Consider the following 23,783-nt stretch of genomic DNA (forward strand, 5'->3'; position numbering starts at 1 on the left):
CTGTTTGGATTCTAAATAAATGAGTTGGGACCAATCTCTCTAAAATGTAAATATATAAATGCAATACTGTATGTTTGTGATACAGTATATGTTTAGGATTCTAAATTTATATTCTTAATATTAACAATTCCTAGTTGTCTCTTTTTAAAAAAGATCTAAATGATACAGAACATAAGTTCAATAAAAATCTTTTTCTTTCAACTGCTCCCTTTAGAAGTCACCACAGCAGATCATCTGCCTCCATCTTGCCTTTTCCCTGGGATCCTCTTCTGTCACACAACTGCTCGTCCTCCTTCACTACATCTCATGTAGTGAAGGAGGATGAATATATAGCTGTCTCCTGCCTGGCAGCTATATATTCAACATCCTTTGTTCAATATATCCACTATCCCTCCTCGGCACATGTCCAAACCATCTCAGCCTTGCCTCTCTAACTTTGCCTCTAAACTCCTCATCCTGAGCTGTCCCTATGATGTACTCATTTCTAATCCAGGCCATCCTGGTCATTCCCAGTGAAAATCTTAACATCTTCAACTCTGCCACCTCCAGCTCAGCCTCCTTTCTTTTTGTTAGTGCCCCCATCTACAAACTATACATCATAGCAGGTCTCACTACCATCTTTTAAACTTTCCATAAAAACTTTAAACTTTCTCTTGCTGCTATCCTTCATTCACAAATCACCGGGTTCTCACATGCTCTCTGCTCTCACTGCAGATCAAAAAGTCCTTTGCAAATATCACAGACTCCACGGACCTCCCTGACCTCGTCTATCAACCTGTCCATCACCACTGCAAATAAGAAGGGGCTCAGAGCCGATCCCTAATGTAATCCCACCCCCTCCTTAAACCCCGTCATTCACACCACACACCTCACCACTATCTCATTGTCCTCTTACATGTCCTGCACCACCCTCACATACTTCTCTGTCACTCCTGACTCCCTCATGCAGTACCACAATTCCTCTCTTGGCACCCTGTTACATGCTTTCTCTAGAGCCACAAATACACAGTGAAGCTCCTTCTGACCTTCTCTATACTTCTCCATCAACACTCTCAAAGCAAACATCACATCTATAGTGCTCTCTCGGAATGAAGTGGCACTACCACCACTGATCATCATCTCTCTTCTTAACCCAGCTTCAACAACTCTTTCTTATATCTTTATGGTACGGCTCATTAACTTTGTCCCTCTGTAGTTACTATAGCTCTGCTATCGGTAGCAGTACATTTCTTTTCCGTTCCTTAGCCAACCTCTCACACCCCCTCCAAGATTGTTTAACACAGTCTTGGAGAGTTTGACAAGATAAGCGTAAACTGGCATGGAGCATATATCTGAAGTGTAATGCTATATCAGAGGTTCGCTTTCTGGTCAACAACACAGGGCCATTTTTGAAACTGGGCCACTAATTTATTTTGTTAATCATCTGGCTGCTGGGTAAAACCTGGATTATGATACATAAGATTCCTATCCTCCTATCTATGTCTAGGCCTGTCTTATTCTGATTACCTGGATGTTATCAGAGCTTTATCAGAAAAATACAGGAGCTTCACAACACCACGCTGGCTGTGGCGCAGTTGTTGGCTGAGATGCCAATGCGACGGCGGCATGTGAACATTTTGCGAAGCTCAGCTCGAAAGCGGTCATGCAGCCAGGCGTAGAGGAAAGGGTTGCAGCAGGATGAGCTCATTGCACACAGATGGCAAAGCAGCTGAATGAGGAGAAAGTACTGCTTGTCAATCAGATCGATGTCAATGTCACGCAGGACATTAAACACACTGATGGGCATCCAGCAGATGCCAAACGCCGCCACGACCAGGGACACCAGACGGAAGGTCTTGCGCTTGCGCATGCGCTGAGCCTCTGCCTGGCTCTCTGTGTGGTGGCCAGGTATGACACAGTTCCGCAGTTTGACAGAGATGCACAGGTAAGAGATGCAGAGGGCTGACAGAGGCAGGACATAGGTGATGAAGAGAGTGCTGTAGGCGTAGGCCAGCCGTTCCCTTTCCTGACCCATCCAGAACTCCTCACAGATGATGAAGCCTTCATTTTTAAATTCCACATGATAGGTGTGAGCCACGGCCGGGGCCACCAGACAACAGGACAGCAGCCAGATCCCAGATAGAAGGTAGGTGCAAGCCAAGACTGAGATCCGCTTTTTCAAAGGGTGCACCGTGGCATAATATCTGCGAAGAAAATGAGCAAAGGAGCGAAGGAAAAAATGGATATAAAAATGATGGAAAATGTAATTGGCAGATGGCATAAAAGCAAAACATTTACCAGTCAATATGAGCAACAACAATCAGTGCACAAATTACCATATGCTGTTAAACACCATGGATTATACAGGCTGGAAAAATGGAAGCAGAACATCAATACTAAATTGGCTGTTCCCAGCAGAAAAGTAACATCATGTTTTAAGCTTCACAAATAATCAATCCAATTCAGCTCTGCCACTGTATCCAAGGTGAACAGATAAAACTATGTGTGCTAGGTTACTGAATGAAAAACGCATAAGGGTCTGATAGATCTTCTTTCAACCATAATGTCCTCATTCACAGACTTACACACAGATGCCACTTAAAGGATAAAATTAGTGCATAATATCTCTTCAGACGTGTAGGGTAGTTTAAAATTTGTTTCCTTATTCTCTGTCATATATACATTGTAACAACAGCAGATGTTGACATTAAACACAGCGCGTACAAGTAATTCCTATAAGCTAAGAGCTCATCCTTAGCTTAGGATGAGCTCTTAGCTTATAGGCCACTCAGTTTTATTTGAAGTCACATTCATGTTTTCCTACTCTTGATCTGTAAGATGTTAGTGAGAGTGAGATATCACTAGTATGGTCATAATACGCTCGCAGCTCTATCTGTGAACGCAGAAGCCCCACCCACTTGCTGGTCAAATCTAGTGTTTGAGAGCGATAGCCAATCAGAAGAAAGTTTCCAGCTACAGTTCCAAATGCAACTAGAAGTAGTAAATTTTTTGTTATCTGTAAAATTTTGGGAGATGACCAAAAAATGCAAGACATCAGAGAAGGGTATGGATGCACATTCCTAAAGTAGGTGTTGCACACTTTTGTTCAAGCCAGCTAATGTAATGCTACAATTACATGATGTATTGCCACAATGCATGTACTGGGACGCTGCTGTGTTTCTTGTAAGTTCTCTTCATGAACAGTCTTGCCTTTTTTTGGGACATGGGATCTGCCTCTTGACCTCCTATGAATGACCTCTAGCCTGATTTAAAGTCTTGGATTTTGGACTTTCACCCTTCTCTCGTGTCCTGCGTTTTGGGTCCTCTCCCCTTTGAGACATTACGCAAATTTCACACAGTCCATTTCAGAACTCGTGCCATGTTCGCATTTAAGAAGGAAAACAATCTTTGTTGATTTTACAGCTGACATAAAAAAAAAAAAAAAAAGCACTGCATCAAAGTGCATTTGCATCTGCAGCTGGAGACTTGTTCAACATGTCTTTCACACAGCAGCCAGTCTGACGTGTGGCGCGGCAGGGTAAACACAGGTGTTATTGATAAAAATCAGTTAGGGCGCCATTCTATTTAGTGTGTCAGAGCCATTCAAGGAAGCAAGCAGCAGGGGATCTTGGGCCATCAAAATGGCAATTACACTCCTGTTTATCGTGCAACTGCATGTCAAAACAGTAGCTGTTGAAATAGTGAGTCATTGTTAGGTAAAGCTATGTTTAGATTTATTTTATAAAAGGTAACAAAAACCATTTTATAAATGCTTCAGGCTGAAAACTTCTCTTTGCACATTGTTTCTCACAGACACACAATATGCTGTCTGTCGGTGAGATGCTGGAGGTTTACTCACTGACTCATTGTGACTTACCTGTCCACACCAATGGCAGTGAGGGTGAACACTGACACATACACCGTCACTGGCTGTATGAGGTACACCAGGTAGCACATGAAGCGACCAAAGACCCAACCGTGTGGGTTGAAGGCATAGGCCAGCGTGAAGGGGACACACGTAGCACACATCAGCATGTCAGAGAAAGCCAGGTTTCCAATGAAAAAGTTGGTGACGTTGTGCATCTTGCGAGTGCGGCAGATGACATAGAGAAGCAGGTAGTTGCCAAAGACGCCCACCAGAGCCACAAGAGTGTAGCAGGGAATGATGAGCAGCTTGAAAGACTGCAGCAACTCCACGCCTACAAACTGGGGGCTGCGTTTGGAGGAGCTGTTCTGCAGCGCCACCTCAAACACCTGACCGGAGTCATTCCCATTTACAGCTTGTGTCACACATGGGGGAGTGAGCTCAGCTGCCCACCCACTGCCAGAAGTCTCCATCCTGAAAGGATGGTGTGAACCTAGAGGGATGACATCATAAATAGAGTCAAGTACAGTTCAACATGTATTATTATTAACATGCACAGTGAAATGTCAAATACTGCCAAGGGAGACATGTACAAACAAGAATAGGCCAAGTGATTGAGAACATTTTCCCTTTTATTACAATTCTGCTGATGAGCTGAGCAGCTTCGTGAGTCTCTGTTAAATTATTTTTCTCGTCCTTGTAATAGATGATTTTTTTCCTTCCGTACTGCTACAAAAGACAAAAACCACTGCACTGACAGCAACTTCCTTTTATTCGACTACAGTGACACTTCACTGACTAACTATATGCAGGAGCTAAGATAAAACTGGCGTTATTACTTCAATCTAACTCAGACGAGTTGGCTGCCTCTCTCATTGAGCCACATGCCTTTTAGTCATTTCAACAAAACTTCCATAAAAACACTGAATGTCAAAGCAAATGCTGCTGCATGACTCACGCCTGCTCAGGTCTATTATCTCTCCATGCACTGTACATGTTCAGTGTTTATGTGCTCAGCACAGGAGGTGTTGGTCCCACTTAAATCAGTTTATTTCAGTATATATGTTACCCAAGTGAGGGAATTTAAATGATTTATGCCAACATAACAGCAGGATAATCTAACCACTATATTGAACTCACCCAGCAAGGGCACATTTGGCCAAACTTCTGTGTGAATTTCATGTTGATGAAGGTAAGACCAACAGTGGAGCCAAAAATATTACAGGGAAGAAAAATAGCCAGAGGGTCCAGCGTATAGATGGCAGTCAATCAAAATATCTCAAGTAAACAGTGCAGAACACCCACTGTTAAGTCAAGAATTAAAACCTTGATTCAGCTTTAAAACTATCATTTTTCCTTGGCTCATTCTTGATTTTAGAAAATGTCCCCAGTTATTGTTGTTGTGATCTTTAGTTAATTATTTCTATATCTGGACACTGTAGGTTGCAGCAGCTGAAATGACGCCACAATATCAGATAGTCTGCGGTGAATAGTGGACAGAGAAAACTAACATTTGATTCCCAGTAAATTGAATAGTGAATCCGCTATTTATCAATTGACGAATAGAATGAGAGTAAACGAATGTATTGCGTGTCCAAGGGAAGAAAAAATGTAACAGAAAAATAGGGCAAAGATTTCTGTCACACAATTCAATTTCCTTTGCCAAGAAGACCTGATTTCTTTGATTAATCTATTTTGACACTCCCGTACTCGTTGTGCCAAGTAAAAATAAATAAATAATAACACAAGCTGGTAACAGTAACGTGATCTCATGCATTTAAAAAATATATTACCATTTAAAGGCATTAGAAATATTTACAGCATCTGGAGTCTCGCAGACGGGGTCAGCTCTGGAGTACCTCGATGCAGATAAAGCAAGTGGACGGACAGCTATAAAACTGTCGGACATGCCGATGATAAACTGAGCAATTAAAAACAATCCCCCAAGTAACTTTAAACTGTTTCCAAAGAAAAACGCGTTTTGCATCCTGTTTGTATCAATTCGTCCTTCTCATATTAGACGTGCTGACTTTAAGTTTAGTTAGACTTAGGCAAATTCATTTTATATAACATACTTATTCCGCATCTCAAGCCAAGGCATCGCACCTACCGTCTGTAGATTTCCTCAGTGTTCAGATATCAGCGCACGAATCATCCAGCGCGGAGCTCCTGTGCGCCGGTGGAGAGATTCTCGCACAAACACATGCATATAGGTTTATGGGCAGCAACCAGAGCCATGCATCCGCATCCCGAGCCTGTCATTAACCGCTATAAATGTGCGCTGTAAGAACGGCAGTCGCTTTTAATTAATTAAGTGTGTGTGCTTGCGTGCGTGCGGCCGGGCGATCAACAGGTGCAGTCCGGCTCACGGGGATGTCTCGCCTTTATATCTGCCCCCAAACTTGAGTGACAGCCCTGAAGGTTGGAAGGAGTTTCCGACGCGTCTCCTTGGAAGACTGCAGACTGTACACCTGCAGTGCATTTACAAAGCAAGGGCCGTTTCAATAGGTTAAAGAGACTTTACAGTTCAGATTCTGCATGTTCTCCTCCATGAGGGTCCCCTGTAGTTTCAAGAGGCTATAGTAGGCTACCAATTGACCAGTTTTATTAATGCATACATTATCTGTAGCATATTACTCATGAATGATTTTCAGTACCACTTTTTTTATGCTCACGCCAAGAGGGCTGATTATTCCCTGGAATAAGCGGAGGATACTGGCTTAATGGCTCTAATGCTTGAGCTATCCTCCGTCGGTGCAAGTATTTGTAAAAGGAACAGAGGGGCAGACTGATACAAAAAGGTGACGTAATGTGATGTGTCAGTTTTGAGTGGCCTTTGTGTGGAGAGTAATCAGGGGTGGAGGCTCTGCACGGCGTTTGATTTGTGCAAACTCACTCTCGGGCTCGGTTTAACAAGCTGGGGCAGAGGCAAAACAATCCTAGCTTTATGTTGTCATTAGCAAATTGATTCTGAATCAACAACCTAAAACCAGATGATCAGAGGGGATCCTGATGTGACGTTAACGGTGGCTGTTGTATTCAGTGTGTGTGAGGTTTCAAACCGTCCATTTAAAGCTTGGAGTGTTTTGAGTGCGATCAATTCAGGTTAACTCGCCTCACTTTTCATTCTGCATGCAGTTCTCACTCAGTCACCTGTGAGTAGCGTCTGTGAAGTCAGTTAAGCCAGAATTGATTCTCCAGAGTCCTGAAAAAAGCTAAACACATCACTGAATCATAGAAAATGCACTCCCACTTGGCTCTCAATATATAAATATAAATAAAACATAAAACATTCTATATACACCACATAGCAAGATTAAAATATTATTTAAAGGAGAACAAGTTATATTAAAAATATTTATTATGAGTTAATGTTGAGATGAATGATTACTTAACGATATTAGTCCTGGCTGCAGGGACCCTGTAGCGGAGGCCTGATGGGAGGAACTGAAATGAGCTGTGCAGCGTGTGTGAAGAGTCAAGTGTGATGGTGCTGACTTTACGTCTGACTGCTTGAATGTGAAGATCTGACGATGACTGTGTGGTGCCAGTTATTTTGTTTGACTATTTGATGTCCCGTAGCAGTTTTGTTTTATTTTCAGCAGAAAAAAAGGTGTTCCGAGATGTGATGTTATGAGAACTGACTTGTAAACAGCTGTTAAAATATTTTTGCTTGCATTAAAACTCAGAAGTTTTCTCAGCAGAAAGAGACACTGCTGTGTTTTTGTAATCATAATCACAATGCACAGCGAGTACAATCAGTGTTCTGTCTACCTCAAGTTCCGGATACCTAAAGGCATCTACCTGCTCCACCACCTGTCCTTTAATCCCCAGTGGTTGAAGCAATCATCGTCACTCTGCTACAGCAGCACATCTCCTTCGTTTTTGAAACATTCAGCTCTAGCATCACACAGTTGCTGCAGATTTGTCAGCTGCACATCCTTGATGCAAATCTCCTGTTCCACCACATCCCAAAGGTGCTCTAGTGGATTGAGATTTGGTGACTGTGGAGGTCATTTGAGTACAGTGAACTCACTGCCAAGTTCAAGAAACCAGTTTGAGATGATTTGAGCTTTCTGACATGGTCAGCAGCAATACTCAGGTAGGCAGTGGTGTTTAAACAATGCTCAGTAGGTACTAAGGGGCCCAAAGTGTGCCAGTAAGATGTCCCCCACACCATTACACCACCAGTAGCAGCCTGAACCGTAGATACAAGGCACAATGGACCCATGCTTTCATGTATGTCAAATTCTGACTCTTCTCACAGCAAAAATCCAGACTCATCAGGCCAGGCAACATTTTTCCAGTCTTTTATTTTCCAGCTTTAGTGAGCCTGTGTGAATTTAGTGTGCCTGTTCTTAGCTGACAGGAGCAGCACCCAGTGTGGTCTTTTGCTGCTGTAGTTCATCCACTTTAAGGTTTGATGTTCTATGTCTTCAGAGATGCTCTTCTGCATATCTTGGTTGTAACATATGGTTATTTGAGTTGTTGTTGCCTTGTCTCTTCAAAACACTCTGGCCATTGTCCTCTGATCTCAACAAGGCATTTTTGCCCCAAGAACTCACTGGATATTTTTTTCTTTTTGAACCACATCCAAACACGAGCTAAACAACATAGTGTATGTGATACAGCGAGGAGTGCTCAGACCTCTACATTGGAGAAACCAGGTACTCCACGAACGCACAACACAACATAGGAGAGTCACCTTGACAGGACCAAACTGAGCTCAGTACATCTGCATTTAAAGGAGAAAGGACACTCTTTCGAGGATGCCAGTGTTCACATTTTGGACAGATGGTTTGAGAGATGAATAAAGGAGGCCATCTATGTCCACAGTGACTGACCATCACTGAACAGAGCTGGTGGCTTCTGGAACCAGCTGTCACCCAGCTACAATCCAGTCCTGAGATCCCTTCCCAGGTGTTTCAACCCCTTTTCACACATTGCCTCAGGTTAACTCAGTAGCTCACATGATAATGGGGTGGTACGATGTCTCACAGAGCCTTCACCTGTCAGCCTGGTGATGACCCACGCCTTTCTTGGATGAGAGGTGAAACATCTTCAAAATCTTAAGCTCTCAAGCTCTCAAGATAAGCTAAAAGAAAATATTGCAGCTGACCTTCTCTGTTATTGTTATAAAAATAAGACTTTTCAAGCTGTTCAAACTAAACACTGCTTCAACTCTCATATTTGCCTGACACTTCTTAGATTCACTTAAAAGCTTTACTGTGTGCTTTTGTTCAATCAATACTGAGCAGATGTTGTTCAGTCAAGCCCTACACGGTGCACTATCCCAAAAGATTGTTTTCTCGCCAGAGTAGAATAACTAAACATGCATTAGTTCATTAATTTATTAATTTATTGTCACAACCTAAAACTTACTGATGGGTGACAAACACATGATCTGCCTTCCACTAAGAGGACCGAGCAACATTATAATCTGAGCTCTGTGGGAACTGCGCAATTTTTAGACCACTTGTCTGCACAGCCACCACCGTTATGAGAAAAACAAATATTCAGACCCTGAGCAATGAATAAGAAGGAGATATGAGTCACTGTGCTGTATTTCTCCTACCTGTAGAACTATCAAATAAGACAGCCTCCAAAGCCCATGGACTATTGATGGGACATTCAAATGTATAGATATATACCTGTGGTGCAGTCAGTTTATATTAAAACATACAAATTCATGAATACCAGATCTAATGAGGCTTTTACAGATAAGGTCACAACTAAACAATAACACATGAGTCAGTGCTCAGAGATGATGCTTTTTAATTTTCGGCAGCCTGTTAAGTGTTTTAGCGCAACGCTTTTAAAACATTTCCGATAACCTGCTAAAAACCTCAAGTTCACATTCACAAAGATCATCTGCTGATGAATCTCCTGATTTTCAAAAGCAGCCAAATTAAATGATAATAAATACAAAAAACTGAAAAATGACAAAAGCAGCCCTGCGAGTCAGACTCATATTATCATTTCAAATCTAGAAGTTCAGAAGCACCTTTTTGCTTTTAAAAGCCTATTTTTTTTTTTTTTGCTTTCAGATAAATGGTGATGATTCGGAGTCCAGCTGTAATTAGTAGCTACAGTATGCACTGCATTTCAGTTTCAAATGATTCTTCAAACTTAAACAATCAGTCAAAATCAGGAGAATGAAGTAGGAGTTGTTGTTTTTTTTAACCATCATTTTTGACTCTTTTTAGCCACCTGTGTTTAAACAGACCATCCCCCATCATCACCTCTGTAAACCTCCATCTCTGGGGATGCAGAGTTCCAGGGATTTATATCACCAGATTGTCAGCACGGCAAGACTTGACGTGTACTTTCCAGTGTTTACTGAGGTCAACCAATGCTCAGAGTTTAAATGCTTGCAGTCTGCAGCTCGTGGCTGCATTCATAGTTTTTATTGTTGGAGAGAATGGCATATTTCAGATATTTTCTGTGATTCATACTCCACTTGAAATGATTATTATGCTGCCTGACAGTTTGACAGTAACTCGTTTCAATTGTGTTTTGGTCTGATTTTGTTTGAAGTTGATAGCATTTGTTCAGTGTTTGTGGGCCGTGGCTAATCAATGATTTTCATCCATCTGCACACTTTCAAGCGCACTTGAAGCCAGCTTAACACCCGAAATCAGTTAATCTGGAGGTAATGAATGGCTGCTCAGTGACGATCTACATTTACTGTTTGGATTGGCAGTAAATGTGATTAGTAGTCAGTCTTGCTGCTTGGATGTGAGCGCTAAGGACATAATTAAATGGCCGGTGCACAAAACAGAGTATTTTTTTTTTAATATATATATATTTCTTAGTTATTTTTAGCAAAACTAGAAATCCAAAGTTGTGCTAGCAACATGAGCTTCTGTGACAAGCCCAATACAAACATCTTCACCAGATTATGGCAATATTCTTAGTTGTGTGGAGGCGTCTCAGTTTCACGCCTCATGGAGAGAAACCCATAATCGACATTACATGGACATCTCAGTAATCAGGCCTATCGTGCTGCAACAGAGTTGCTTGATAGGACATATGAAGCCCATCATAGCTTGGTGAGCTCCATTCTTCTATAAAACAAAGCACAAACACTGTAAGAGGGATTCATATGTGTATTGTAAACCACTGATTAATGGTTGTCTGTGTTTGTCCTGCGACAGCCTGGCAACCTGTCCGAGGGTGTACCCCACCACACTTTAGTAAACCTTCATAAAGGCAGAATAAGTACTAGGAAATGTAGGGGGGAGGGGTTTTTGCGCTCTCAGACAAAAGGCAAACAGTCTTTTATAAATTCATATATTTTTCGAACAATTAATAAATCCTGAAGTTCCATCTTTTACAAACATGAATTATTTCTATAAAAATTAAAAAGAAACACCTTCTTATATTTACTGTTAGATTTCCGTGTAACTGTCAGATTTACAGTGATGTGTTTTATTCATGAATACGGGGATAACTGCAAGTATAATATAGCGATGCCCGTCACCTATTACTGACAACAACCTGAAACCTGCAACACTGTGTACATGCAAAAATGGTCAGATACAAATCAAAGAGGTCTAGATAGGATTTAATGGCTCAGACTCTGTAGTGGTGGTGCATGTTGATTATCCTCGCTGTTCTCTCAGGGTCACTGAAATGAAAAGAGCTAGCACACTGCCTCCATTAAATACCTTGTCGTAACCTGTTACTCAGGACTGAACAACATGCAGAGGCAATAATGATATATCTCACAAATGAAAAGAGGGCTCCCGAGGATATGAAGTTAGTAGGATAAAAGCCATGTGTTTTCCAAAAAACAAAATATGTTTTTCCTAACCAAAGGAGAAAGTAACACTCATTTCTCAGTGGAAATGTCTCTTAATTAAAGAGAGAGTAGAGGCAAGTAGAGGACTGGAATGACCCAGCACAAATAAAACTCCTACAGAAAAATTCATTTGCCCTTTGCATTGCGAAAATGAGTTTGAAAACAACATGTTTTACATTAAAATTTCACAAATGAAAAGTTAGTTGGATAAAAGTTTCTTATTTCTTCACCCCTTCGGTCATCATCACTTTCTTTAGTTATTTATTGTACTGTAATATTCATTCATGCATCTCCTCCCTAAAAAGATTATGTAGGCAGATGAACTTTAGTCCACCAAAATCCCTGTATCGTGACCGAAGGGGTTAAGTTTGGCCGTCAGATACGAATGTAGCTCTTAATTGCACACTTGTGTCCTGAGAGCAGACTGTGGTTAAACATGCGTTAAGGCTGTGTATGGAAATATGGTGCAAAATAGCAAATCGGACTCTACTGAGTGAAGCACTCTTGTCACAGCGATTGGAGTCGTGCAACCTTGGTGAACAATGAAAGCAGCTCAGATCTGCTGAGTACACAACATGTTCTTTTAGCACATTTCAGAGTATTTTTTTTCTGACTGACTGTATTTTTTTCACAACAACTGCAGCGAATTCACAAAGCCGCAGAGCTTTCAATAAATATAAAAGGTTAACCTTTAACCCACAAGCTTACAATTAAGAGCTGCTGAGTGATAGTCTGGTGATTATATTATAGGACATAGTGTTGTTTCTTATAAGCCACAAGTTACAGTTTAACCTTCTGAGGTCTTAATAATCCCTGATAAAGAAAAGTGCGCTTAACCCTGTGTTTTGATGAAAATAATGGTTACAATTCAGCTATGATTCATTTAGGGAACCAAAATCATGGCCATATAACCTAAAAACTGATTAGTTGATTAGAATTATAGATGCAATTTAATTTTATGGGCAAAAGACTTCTGTGAAAGCATAATGATAGTTTAGTTTTTAGGGACATGATTTCATAATGAATGTCCATCTTAAAAATTTAGGACTAAAGACATGACGTGACAATTCAGGGGTTTTGTGCGATTGTGACACACACGCTTAGACTGAAATTCATAAATACTGTCATGCTTAGTATAGTTGTTGATGCTGACCTCAAAACAGCCCGATATAATGTATTGCACGCATGTTGCAAAACCATCAGGGAATGATTGTCTAGGGGACGTGACAAGTCTGTATTAGAATTCAGGGTCCTGACGAAATTCATAAGCAGATGATACACAATTGTGCATATCTCTTTCTTCTGATGCTCTAACTCACAAACTAATACACTGCATTGGTGACATTAGCTGCTGGATGTCTAGAAATGTTTTAAAACTGAAGAGAGGCAGGATGGAAATATTTGTTGCTGGTCCAAAAAAGTCCATCCATCCATCCATCCATCCATTCGCTTCCGCACATCCTGTTAAGGGTCGCGGGGGGGCTGGAGCCTATCCCAGCTGTCATAGGGCGAGAGGCAGGGTACACCCTGAACAGGTCGCCAGCCTGTTGCAGGGCCAACACAGAGGGACAGACGACCTTTCACACTCACATTCATGCTCTCATTCACACCTATGGGCAATTTAGATTAGCCAATTAACCTAACCCCAGTAAGTGTAGGGGCAGTAAGGGCAGCACGGTGGCGTAGTGGTTAGCACTGCTGCCTCACAGTTAGAATACCATCTGGAAGGCCTGGGTTCGATTCCGCCTTGGCCCAGGCCTCTCCCTCTCTCTGTGTGGAGTTTGCATGTTCTCCCCGTGCTTGCGTGGGTTTCCTCCGGGTACTCCGGTTTCCTCCCACATTCCAAAAAAGTCAGAGAAGAAATTTGTTCAGTTTTCCATTTCTATCTCTGCAACACACTGAGCAAGCCAGGAACCTTGGCATCAGGTTGGCACTTAACCACTTAAAAATATCAAAAGTCAGAAAATTCATTTATCTAAAACTGACTCATAGAAATTGGTCCATTCATATCAAACAGGTTAGACTATTGCAATGCTTGATTTGCAGGATTCTCCAAATTATCAGTGTAATGACTTCAACTTGTTCAGAATGCAGCAGCTGGAGTTACAGCCACTTTGTTGGCTCCTCGTTCAACACAGAATTACCTTTAATTCCTTAGTTCATAAACCTCTCAATGCCCCCCCCCCCCCCCCCCCCCTCCCATACATCTCTGACTTGCTCACTGTCTATAATCCAATTAGACCTCTCAAGTCATCAGATGCAAATCTTTTCTCAGAATTAGATCTAAGTGTGCTGAGGGTGCTTTCAGTTACTGTGGTCCTGTTCTTTGCTGCCTGCTGACCTGAGGTCAATGACAACTGTCTACATTCAAAAAAACTCAAAACCTTTTCATTCTCACAGGCCTACACTTAATAACTGTGTGTGTGTGTGTGTGTGTGTGTGTGTGTGTGTGTGTGTGTGTGTGTGTGTTACCTTGTATTTTATTTCTTTGTAAATTTAGTTTTTATTGTCTTAAAGAACTGTAGACCATATAGATTTTTATGTAATGAAATGTGCTATAAACATAAAACTGACACTGACATTGAACATCAAGGAGTGCATTTTATCAATATTAAATCAAAACATTTCATATTATCTGTGTTACCAATGTATTATGAGCATCTTTGTCCTTCACCTGTTAATTTGCTGTCCTGAGAGAATTTCAGCCGAAGTGTAAATAGTTACTAAGATGCGTCAGAACGATTTCTAAAAGCCAACAATCACACATTCTGATGGTGCAGCATTGGAGACGGGGGTTAGGAGTACTTTGACCATGGAGGGTTAAAAAAAACAAACATATTTATCAATAACAGGTAAATACTTCATATACAAACACGTTCACAATCAGGTTCCATTGAGAAGGCTATTAATAATCAAATTTTTTTTTAATTAAAGATGAACTGCTGCCAGCTGCCTGTGAGCGCAGCTCAGCATAATCTAAAGCAGCGTTAATTATGATTGAGCTAAAGGAAAACAGCTATTCTAGCTGTCCAAAACACACAAAGTCTGTCTAGCAGCTCTTGATGACTAATTCTAACATTTTTATTATTATTACTGAGGTGTAGAAACAATTTCTGCAGACATTATCTGCCATAAAAACAACAAAAAAAATTCTTTGACACTACTTTTTGTTCACATTCCACAAATGTACATTGAGAGTATATAAATACACACTTAACTCGAGCCTCAAACTAAACAGATTGATGGCTGTTTCCCCTGATATGGCTGACCTACTGAGCACTGGAAACATAAACGTCCCAATTCAAGGAATGCCATAATTACACTTAACTTAAAAAGGAAATTTTTAATGAAACACATGAAAGGTCCAACCTCATTGTCTTTCAGTCTGGCTGAAAAAAACACCCATCTGACACAGATTTTGGATGCTGATAAAAGCCACGCAGTCAGAGCGTAGTGGTCAGAGCCAAGTGGATGGACTCAGCTATATAGTCCAGGTTACGGCCGTTGATTGCGCTCACGTTTAGACAGCCACCGGGGAGCAGGTACACGTGTCTCCTGTTTGACAGAAATTCCACTTGCTCACCTAAAAGGGACAAAAATCAGTCAGAGAAAAGCAGGATAATAAAAGTTCATCAGCATTTATGAAAATATCAACTCATGTTATGGTAAGAAAATCTGAGTTTAAAACATGTCACAAATATATCTTCAGCAGTTATATCTGGAGGTAAAAGTTGTAAAGTTATACTTTTTACTAAACTAAAATCATAAATAATGATTCAGTGAACACTGATTAGGGTTAGGGCCTTTGCATCAGCATCGGGAGCCATATGTGTGCATGTGTGCAATATGTCCAATTCAATCAGGACATCATTACATTTATGAATACATAAAAAAAAATGTGCTGCAAATGCCAATTAGCTGTTTCAAAGGATTTTACAGAGAAGCACAGCAAAAGCGAGAGCCGAGAAAACTAATTATGAACATCAGACAGCATTTTATGTTGTCCTTGTTAGAGGCTGATGCAGTGAATCATTTGTCCATCGAGATTATTAGAAACACAACTCTTAAAAGGAGCAGCCTTAAACAGTGCTCTTTAGTTCTCACCATTCAACCCTGTATGACAAAAGAGTCCACCTTGTTGAGTCAGGTGGTTCCAGCAACCAGGAGTTCCCAAAAGCCTCAGCTTTTCTCTTAATATGGCTCTGATCAGCATACATCTCTCAACAATATGCTTAACTTCTCCCTGCCTGGGAAACACAGTGGAGGAAAAAAAATTTTTTTTCATAATATGAGGTATATAATTCAGCATCTGCACACTATGAAAATGGAAGGGGGGGGGGTGCATTTTGCAAATGAAGGAATTTGTCATTAAATGACAGACCACATCTGTGAAGGCTCGCACATTTGAGGGATAATCCATCACAAGAGAGACACAAAATATATCTACTGATAAAACAGCAACGCTAATGTCTAGGCCACATTCCTTAAATGCCAGATCATTTGCAGCATGTCTCACCACTCAACAAGATGGGCCGAGTTACTGAGCACTGTGGTGACAATGTGCGCTCCCCCTACAGATGGCCGGGCCCACAGTGATCTCACTATTTTGTCAGCGTGAGACTGCACGGACAGCAGGATGGAGTTCTGCTTTAAGATGCACAGGAGGTGTCCAACAGCTTCACCTGGTGCAGGAAACAACATGAGCTCAGTGGGAAGAAAACTATGTCCCAGCAATAGTAAAGTAATTCTGCTGAAAAGAAAAAGCGAAAAAGCCTCGCATTAGAATACACAATAAGTCACTCGGGTTTTTTTTTTTTTTTTTTTTGCAGGTAAATATTCACTGGTCACACATGAAAAATGCAAAAATGTTTTTGCATGCACATGAAGCATGTTTTGTTACCACTTGCTGATCAAAAGGTGAATGTAGGCAAACAGCCAATTACAAAGATTGGAGAAGCCCTCTGAAAACACGAGCTCCTCTGGAAATATGATTTGCAAGAGACTCTAATGAGACCACATGCATTTTTATTTTTCACAGGTACTTTCAGTTGCTCCCTTATTTCCCAAGAGGTCACCACAGCAGATGGATCCGCAAGTTTGATTTAGCACAGATTTGAAACCGGATGCAACCCTCGCATTTATCTGAGCGTGGGACCGGCACTAGGAGTACACTAGCTTGTGACCCCCTGAGGCTGGAGGTTTTTTTTTTTTTTTTCTCCTCCCAGTCTCAAGCCGGAGAGCTTTCACATGTAAGGCAAAAGTGTTAACCTCTGAATTCTTATTTTTCACAAATCATATTAAAACCAGAAATACGATTTAATGTCGCTAAGAAACACCAATCCTCTCCGTGTCTAATTGGTGCTGAAACAGAAACAGCATCAGCTGCTTTCCTTTCCTTCTTTTTTGTTTTTATTCCAATTATTCATATTCTTTCTCACTTCTCAGGTTCCCAGAACAGAGAGAGGGTGCCATTCTGGCAGGTTAGGTGAAGAAAAAGTCAGGGAATCAGCAAAAATCCACAGTCCCTGGAACACATTGAACAAATTGTATTTCATGCATAGTACTGTTTTGTGCACTCAGCATAGTAAAGCTTGGCCTTTATATATTTATTCCCCTCTATGGCTACTGAAGTGTGCCATTTCTGATGATGATGATGGTTTAAACATGAATAAATAGCTGCTCTTGTTTACTGCATGTGGAGTACGCTCTTTCTGGTGGCATAAAAGAAAAAGAGCTCAGACTGACTGCAGAAAAGCTCCAGACAGTGGAGTTGACTTCTCACCACAGACTACAGTGTTAGTTTTGATTTGTCTGGCTACATTCTCTGATACATTCTCACCATATAGTCCAAAGCAATGGGAAAATGACTGAGCACAGAGAAGCTCCACTCCCTGCGATGCACAGTACTGTACGGCCCAAGCATCTCGCTCTAAGTCTCCACAGCAGAGCACCTGTGTAGGCAGCAAGAGGAAGGGGAAAAGTCTACGCCTCTGTTGAAAAAAAGTGCCAGGACAGCAAATTAAATTAAGTTTGAGTGAAAAGCTACTTGTCTGATGAAAATAATTTTAGCTTCTGTCAAAGAGCATAAATGTACAAGTTAGTTACCATAATGAGCCGTGTAATCACAGCCCATTGACTCTGAGAGAGGTCTGCTCCAGTCGGGTAGTGGGCAGACGCTGAGAGAACAACAACACTATGCTCAGGAGCCCTCTCCAAATCCTCCAGAAGCCTCTCCAAACAAATACCACGCTTCTTGTCATCCCAGTAATGATACTCACAGATCTCTTGGATCCCTGCGGCCTGAAAGATACCGGCCAATGAGTCTGCAGGGAGGATTGAGACAAAACATTACATTAGCTTATTAGATATATTAAAGCAGTACAAATCCTTAAAGATCAATGCCACTTTCATCCCCAGCATTTACAGTCACAAGAAAAGTCTGTGAACCTTTCAGCATTACCGGGATTTCTGAATTAATTACTCAAAAAAATGTGGTCTGATCTTCATCTTAGTAACAACTAGTGACAGACAGAGTCTGACTATATGACTGCAATACAAGACGAACAGTTTCATATCTTTGCTGAGCACACTGAGTAATCACTCACTGCTCAGACTGGAAAAGATAAGGCTCAGTTCAATAACTTGCAGAGTCTCCTGTGGCGGCAGCAGCAGTCAGAGTTTTGCTGTTGTTTTTTATGACACTTGCACAACAATAAAGAGAAATTTTGACCCATTCATCCCCACCAAAAAGGTATCAGGCCATGATAGCTAAGCTTTGTTAAGGTGAATGAGGTAATGAGTGTTGATTTTCTTATCTTTTTTTTTTTTTGTTTGGTTATATTTTTGAATCAATCAACTACCCCCAGATTTCAGGTACTAAACAGTCTCCATTAAAATTGATACATTTTTGAATTTATTGTTCCATATACGACTGCAGGGCTTCCAGGCCAGGAGATATCCAGGAGATAGCAAAGATCCCCTAAACCATGACACTTGCTCCACTATGCTTAACAGCTGGGATGAGATTTTGGTGTCGGTGTGTTCCTCCAAACATACTGTTGTGTGTTTTGGCCAAAAAGTTCAGCTTTTGGCTCATCTGTCCTCTGAACAGGTCCAGAAGTGTTGTGGAACATCTAGGAGGCCCTTGGCCAACATGGGACATGCCAGTTTTTTGGAGAGCAGCGGTTTTTCTTTGCGGTTAACACCATTAGTATTCAGTGTTTCTCTCATTTTTGACACTTGAATAAAGACTTAAGTCATAGAGCTCTGCGCAGCGTTTTCTGTGTTATTATGGCAAATATTTAGCTAATGATGTAGAATCCAGGACATTTTGTCTCTTTTATATTTTTATATATTCTTTTTATTTTGTTGCTATGGACACAGTGTTCCCCCATTGTTTAAAAAATATTATTGCTAATGGTATACAAATGAGTCATCTTCTAGTTGTAAAGATAGCATCATCCACAGCTAAATCAATACAACATGGGCTACAGGGGCCAGCATAACGCTTCTGACTGCTCTAAACGCTCAGTTTCCAACTGCTTTTTAAAAAAAATACTTTGACTTTGTGAGCACAACAGTGACACTTTTGCAGGTAGGCTGGCCTTTCAAGGAGTGGAGATAAAATGGCTTGTTTCAAACAGAGAATATAATAAATGGCTGCACCCACACCCAGTGTAAGATATAACAGGTTTGCTTTGAACTGTGTATCATGCCCGGCTGCTCTACCAGAGTCTAGGAATACAATTATGAAACTGGAAATGAGCATAACCGGTCCACTTTAAATGCTGTTCAGCAAAAGATGTGTTTTATTTACCATCACAAGGGGAGGAGAGGTAAATTGGCCCACACCAATCAGCACTGACATCGTGCCAGCACCTCAAGAGTTCAGCTCCAAGACGAACAGCAGCAGTAAAACCAGGGGTCTGGACACCTAACACCTGCAGAGAAAGTCAGGAAACACCAAGAGCAGACCTGTTAATATGACTGATGTTAAAACATTTACTTGCTGATCTTCTATTGATTTATTCTGAAGTTTCAGCTTAAGGTAAACCTTTGATTTATAATAATTGCTAATAATGTTCTTCCAATTAAAGACAGTGCTGACTGATTGCATGACCAGTCCCGGTGTTTGTTGTGTGCAAAATGAGGTGCAAATGAGTTTGATTTTTTTTTTTTGTGTGTGTGTATAGCTGACATTACCCGATTCTCCACTATAGCCCTAGAATGCTTCCCCAGAGCAACCTTTGTGGCTTGTCTGGTGAATTCTCTCACACCAAAAGAAGAGGGATACTCTGGATGAAGAGTGGGATCAGCGCTTAACTGTTGCTTTATTTTTCCAACAAGACGCAATTCAAAGGTCCTTCCCTCCTCACTGTAATACTCTGCGAAAAGATTTGTGTCAAAAATATACATGTATGCATTTAATCTGACAAAACACTGGGTCAGACTTAAAAACTCACACTCAGATCATCCACCCTAAAATTGAATTTAAAATCACTTTCTTAATTGTGTATCTAGAAACAAACAAGTGGCAACAAAGAGTTAAAACTTTAAACAAGTGCAATTAAGGTACAGATTATTTATTTGCAACATGCTTAAGTAATTGTGGCCTTAGCAGCTATTGCACTGTATGTGTCAGCAGAGGCTGAGAAAATTAGGCACAAAGTGAGGCAAGGACCGAGTTTCTAGCAGCTATTTCAAGAGGGCTCACGCAGAGCTTCAGATGCTGTCTATTAGGCTCCAAGTAGCTGATTAAAGTGGGAGCTAATGCAACCTGCAGGCTTTAAAAAGCCCCTTCAAACACCCACTGGTGCAATCTCATGGATGCTTCCTGTTTTTAGCATGGGTGCAAACCAGAAATGTTGAAGACTATGATTGGCAATTACTGGGCTTACCATGAAAACACGAGTATAGGATACCTTAGAGGAAGTGTCTGAGGTAAGTGTAATAAGATACACTGAATATCTTATGCAGTGTATCTTATTACGCTGAATAAGATATTGACTGGTGGCTGGTGCTCCAGTCCTCTGCTCTGATTCAAATCTGAGGGAGCCACAAATGCAGCACTCTTTTTCTTTCTCCTCACATATGATTCACCAGAATGTGGTGAACATAATGTGTTCGCAAGAAGTTTAGAGTTTCTTTACTTCTGCAGAAACTGTCAAAGACAAAACTGTTTTTTTTTTTAGACATTACAGTATTTTTCTTCTGCTGCCTAAACCTTAGCTGACTGAATTTAAACATGCATCAGTTTATATATATATATATATATATATATATATATATATATATTAGGGGTGGGACTTTAACGCGTTAATTTCGATTAATTAATTATGGGGAAATTAACGCGTTAAAAATTTTAACGCATTTTAATCGCACTTTGCACCGTGGAACGTTTCTCAGTGCGCGAGTTCCCGGCATACAGATTATATCGACGCACAATGTCCAAATTAGGGGCCGCATCCTGCGAAGGACCCGGCCCACGTCTTTCGCAGCCCACGAACACCACAAAGGCCGGAAGTGAGCGGCTAGCCTTCATATCAGCTGCCGTCACCTCTGCGTAGCTCATGTCGCCTAGCAACCGTGAGTGTGAAGCACAGCTGTGTAAAAGCAGCTGTTAAACGGAGAACGAACTTTTTCTCCTTTTTGTGGTTTAATTTTAAGTCTTTAATTCAAAATAAGCTGTTAAAACAAGCATGACACATTTCAACATCAAGGAATACAGCTGAGAGAATGATTAATTTCCAACTATAACACGTGAGACATTAATGTTGAATAAAACTATCCAGTTATGATGCTTAACTTTATTTCAGGAGTTTGCTTATCACAGGAGCACTTCCACCCTTCGTTGGTCTGTGTAGCAGACTGGTGGGAAAATAAACAAAATTTTGAAGTTTAAGCTTATGTATATTGATTCATTCATCAACTAAACTTAAATTAATATTTCTCATGTCAAATATTGAAATGCGATTAAAATGCGATTAATTTCGATTAATTAATTACAAAGCTTGTAATTAATTTGATTAATTTTTTAATCGAGTCCCACCCCTAATATATATATATATATATATATATATATATATATATATATATATATATATATATATATATATATATATATATATATATATATATATATATATATATATAATATGTGTGTGTGTGTGTATATATAAGTGTATTTCAAGTAGTTATGAATGAAAAATAGAAAAAAGTTACAATTGCCCCCGGTCTCCCTTATTTATTCCAATAAAAAAGCCGTCCATAATCGATTCTCTGTCCGACTTTCTTTCTCCCTGTTTGTGTTTTCCTGTAAAATAAAACAAGTAAAACGAGCCGTAACGTAAGAGGACTCACCTCTCCCTGCCAGATCAACTTTCCTGGCCTGAGTATCTTTGGCCAAGGCGGATAACAACCTTGTTTCGGGACTCACTGCTGCGTTGATCGTATTGGTAAACACTGAGAGATGACCTCCTGGGTCTCCATTTTGCCTGACCCCTTTTTCGTGAGGGCTGCTGCCGGGTCGGCTCATCTCGGAGGCAGCCAGACAAATCAGAGCGGGGAGCTGCGAACCTTTTGTTTGGGCACTGTTGCCAAGCTACAGCACATATTTGGATTCTGTGGCCCAGGCAACGGGGATGGATGAGTTTGTCACTCCCTAATGTGTGGCTCCGGTGAGTTTACTTTTGCCACGACGGTCAGCCATCAAAGCCTTCCTGGAAAAGAAAGGGTGAGTTATTATCAGTGAAGCCCCAGATGCAGCTTTCGCTTCTAACACGGACAGCACACTATTCTGAAGTTCAGCCTCATGTCCTTATTAAGGTTTGTTTGGGAACTTGGCCTGTGGCTGCCATAAATTTGGCCTATTACAATTAAAAAAAAAAAAAAAAATCAAGGAGTCAAAGGGCTTTGTTCAGTAATTCTACGGCAGTGTTTTGGGTCACATGATTACAAATTAGGCAATTCTCTTCGCCCACGGCTATCACTGGTCCATTTCTTATATATTTACTTAATACATTAGTTTTATTTGACTTAGCCTACTGTCATTTTTCGCGGATCAGACAGTCTCTTTATTTTGCAGTTCATATATAATTTAGATTTACAATAAATTGAAGTTCTGTTTACCATTTTCTTCAAACTAAAATCCAGCCTGCAGTGTGAAGCTTTTCAGGCTGTTACTGCGCTCCTGCGTAATGCTGCTGGGAAATAGTGGTTTTCTTCCAGGCAGCGATAAGAGGGGGAAAAGCCATTTCAAGGGGATAAAGAGGCAGCAGCGAATATTGCAGTAAATGAAATCGCAAAATCAAAGTAAACATCTGATGGCGATAGTAAGTGAGCCCGGCTTTGTAGTTCACTTCAACGAGCTGGAAATCGCAGATAACTGCACTAGATGGCAGTAGATGGCCAAACCAGCCATCAAGTCTTGTCAACTGGTTGTGTGGATAATTAGAGATGCTCTTGGCCAGTCTGCCCAGTGCTAGTCCTTACAGATTACTCGACAACGGCTTTCAAATAATAGTGTTGTTGTGGAAACAGCATATTTTCAATTTTTTCAGGGAAGAAATAGGAAAGGGTTCCAAAAATGTCAGCTTTAGGTGGGGAATTGGATTCTGGTCTGCTCACACAGTTGTTAGTAGAAATATTTGTACCCTTGCCCTTCTTTTAACAGATTTGTCTTTGTGTGATTCCAGCACAAAGACAAATCAGTACAGAATGGTCACTTTCATGTCATTTTATTCCAGGGAACGATAACAAAAATTGAACCTTTGACTTTGTCGTTTGCCAGGTATTTGAACCTCTGGGTATTTTTGTAGGAGCTGGAATGTTTCTGTGAAATCAAATTATTATTTTTTTTGCCCAGTTGGCCACTGAAGCAAAAATGAACACACAGATCAAAGAAAGAAAATGGACAGAGAAACACATTTACAAAGGTGCACGGGCAACAGGTGGAAAACAAAATGAAGACACCCTTGACTTCCTGACTCTGGGAAAAATACCTCGGATTCTTAAATCTGCCTCTGTCAAGAGGCTATTAGTGAGAAAGGGGATGCCATGTCAGATGGTTTAAGCTTGGTTTGTGCCTCAGTCACACTTCCCATGTTGCCAGGTTGAGTTCATGATAGTTTATTGAAT

At 40.7% G+C, this 23,783-nt stretch overlaps 2 protein-coding genes across 3 annotated transcripts; both read right to left on the bottom strand.

The window, feature by feature from the left end:
- Nucleotides 1-1,546: 1,546 nt before the first annotated feature.
- prlhr2a (prolactin releasing hormone receptor 2a) lies at nt 1,547-4,317 on the bottom strand. Its single transcript, XM_030738358.1, has 2 exons — nt 3,857-4,317; nt 1,547-2,183 (listed from the first exon to the last, which is right to left on the bottom strand). Exons 1-2 carry the CDS (start codon nt 4,315-4,317, stop codon nt 1,547-1,549), a joined length of 1,098 nt encoding a protein of 365 aa, XP_030594218.1.
- Nucleotides 4,318-14,976: 10,659 nt separating this feature from the next.
- Nucleotides 14,977-22,226, bottom strand: got1l1 (glutamic-oxaloacetic transaminase 1 like 1). 2 transcript variants are annotated; one of them, XM_030737880.1, is made up of 9 exons: nt 22,008-22,226; nt 19,851-20,032; nt 19,465-19,588; nt 17,927-17,971; nt 17,754-17,824; nt 17,488-17,638; nt 16,165-16,330; nt 15,753-15,895; nt 14,977-15,231 (listed from the first exon to the last, which is right to left on the bottom strand). In XM_030737880.1, the coding sequence occupies exons 1-9, from the start codon at nt 22,180-22,182 to the stop codon at nt 15,092-15,094; spliced, it is 1,197 nt and encodes a 398-aa protein (XP_030593740.1). In that variant the 5' UTR covers nt 22,183-22,226; the 3' UTR covers nt 14,977-15,091. The 2 variants fall into 2 exon arrangements, with proteins under 2 accessions (XP_030593740.1, XP_030593739.1); XM_030737879.1 differs by having other exon boundaries at nt 17,754-17,971.
- Nucleotides 22,227-23,783: the final 1,557 nt, after the last annotated feature.

The sequence above is a fragment of the Archocentrus centrarchus genome, chromosome 9 (genome assembly GCF_007364275.1).
Source record: "Archocentrus centrarchus isolate MPI-CPG fArcCen1 chromosome 9, fArcCen1, whole genome shotgun sequence".
Classification (NCBI taxonomy): domain Eukaryota; kingdom Metazoa; phylum Chordata; class Actinopteri; order Cichliformes; family Cichlidae; genus Archocentrus; species Archocentrus centrarchus.

What these genes read in the sequence shown, in the direction of transcription:
- prlhr2a (XM_030738358.1), bottom strand. Translation starts at nt 4,317, where the DNA reads ATGGAGACTTCTGGCAGTGGGTGGGCAGCTGAGCTCACTCCCCCATGT. An exon ending in ACTGCCATTGGTGTGGACAG is followed by an intron (nt 2,184 to 3,856) that starts GTAAGTCACAAT and finishes TTTTCTTCGCAG; the next exon opens with ATATTATGCCACGGTGCACC.
- got1l1 (XM_030737879.1), bottom strand. Translation starts at nt 22,182, where the DNA reads ATGAGCCGACCCGGCAGCAGCCCTCACGAAAAAGGGGTCAGGCAAAAT. An exon ending in CCTCTCCTCCCCTTGTGATG is followed by an intron (nt 17,972 to 19,464) that starts GTAAATAAAACA and finishes TCCTCCCTGCAG; the next exon opens with ACTCATTGGCCGGTATCTTT. An exon ending in TGATTACACGGCTCATTATG is followed by an intron (nt 17,639 to 17,753) that starts GTAACTAACTTG and finishes TTTTTTCAACAG; the next exon opens with AGGCGTAGACTTTTCCCCTT.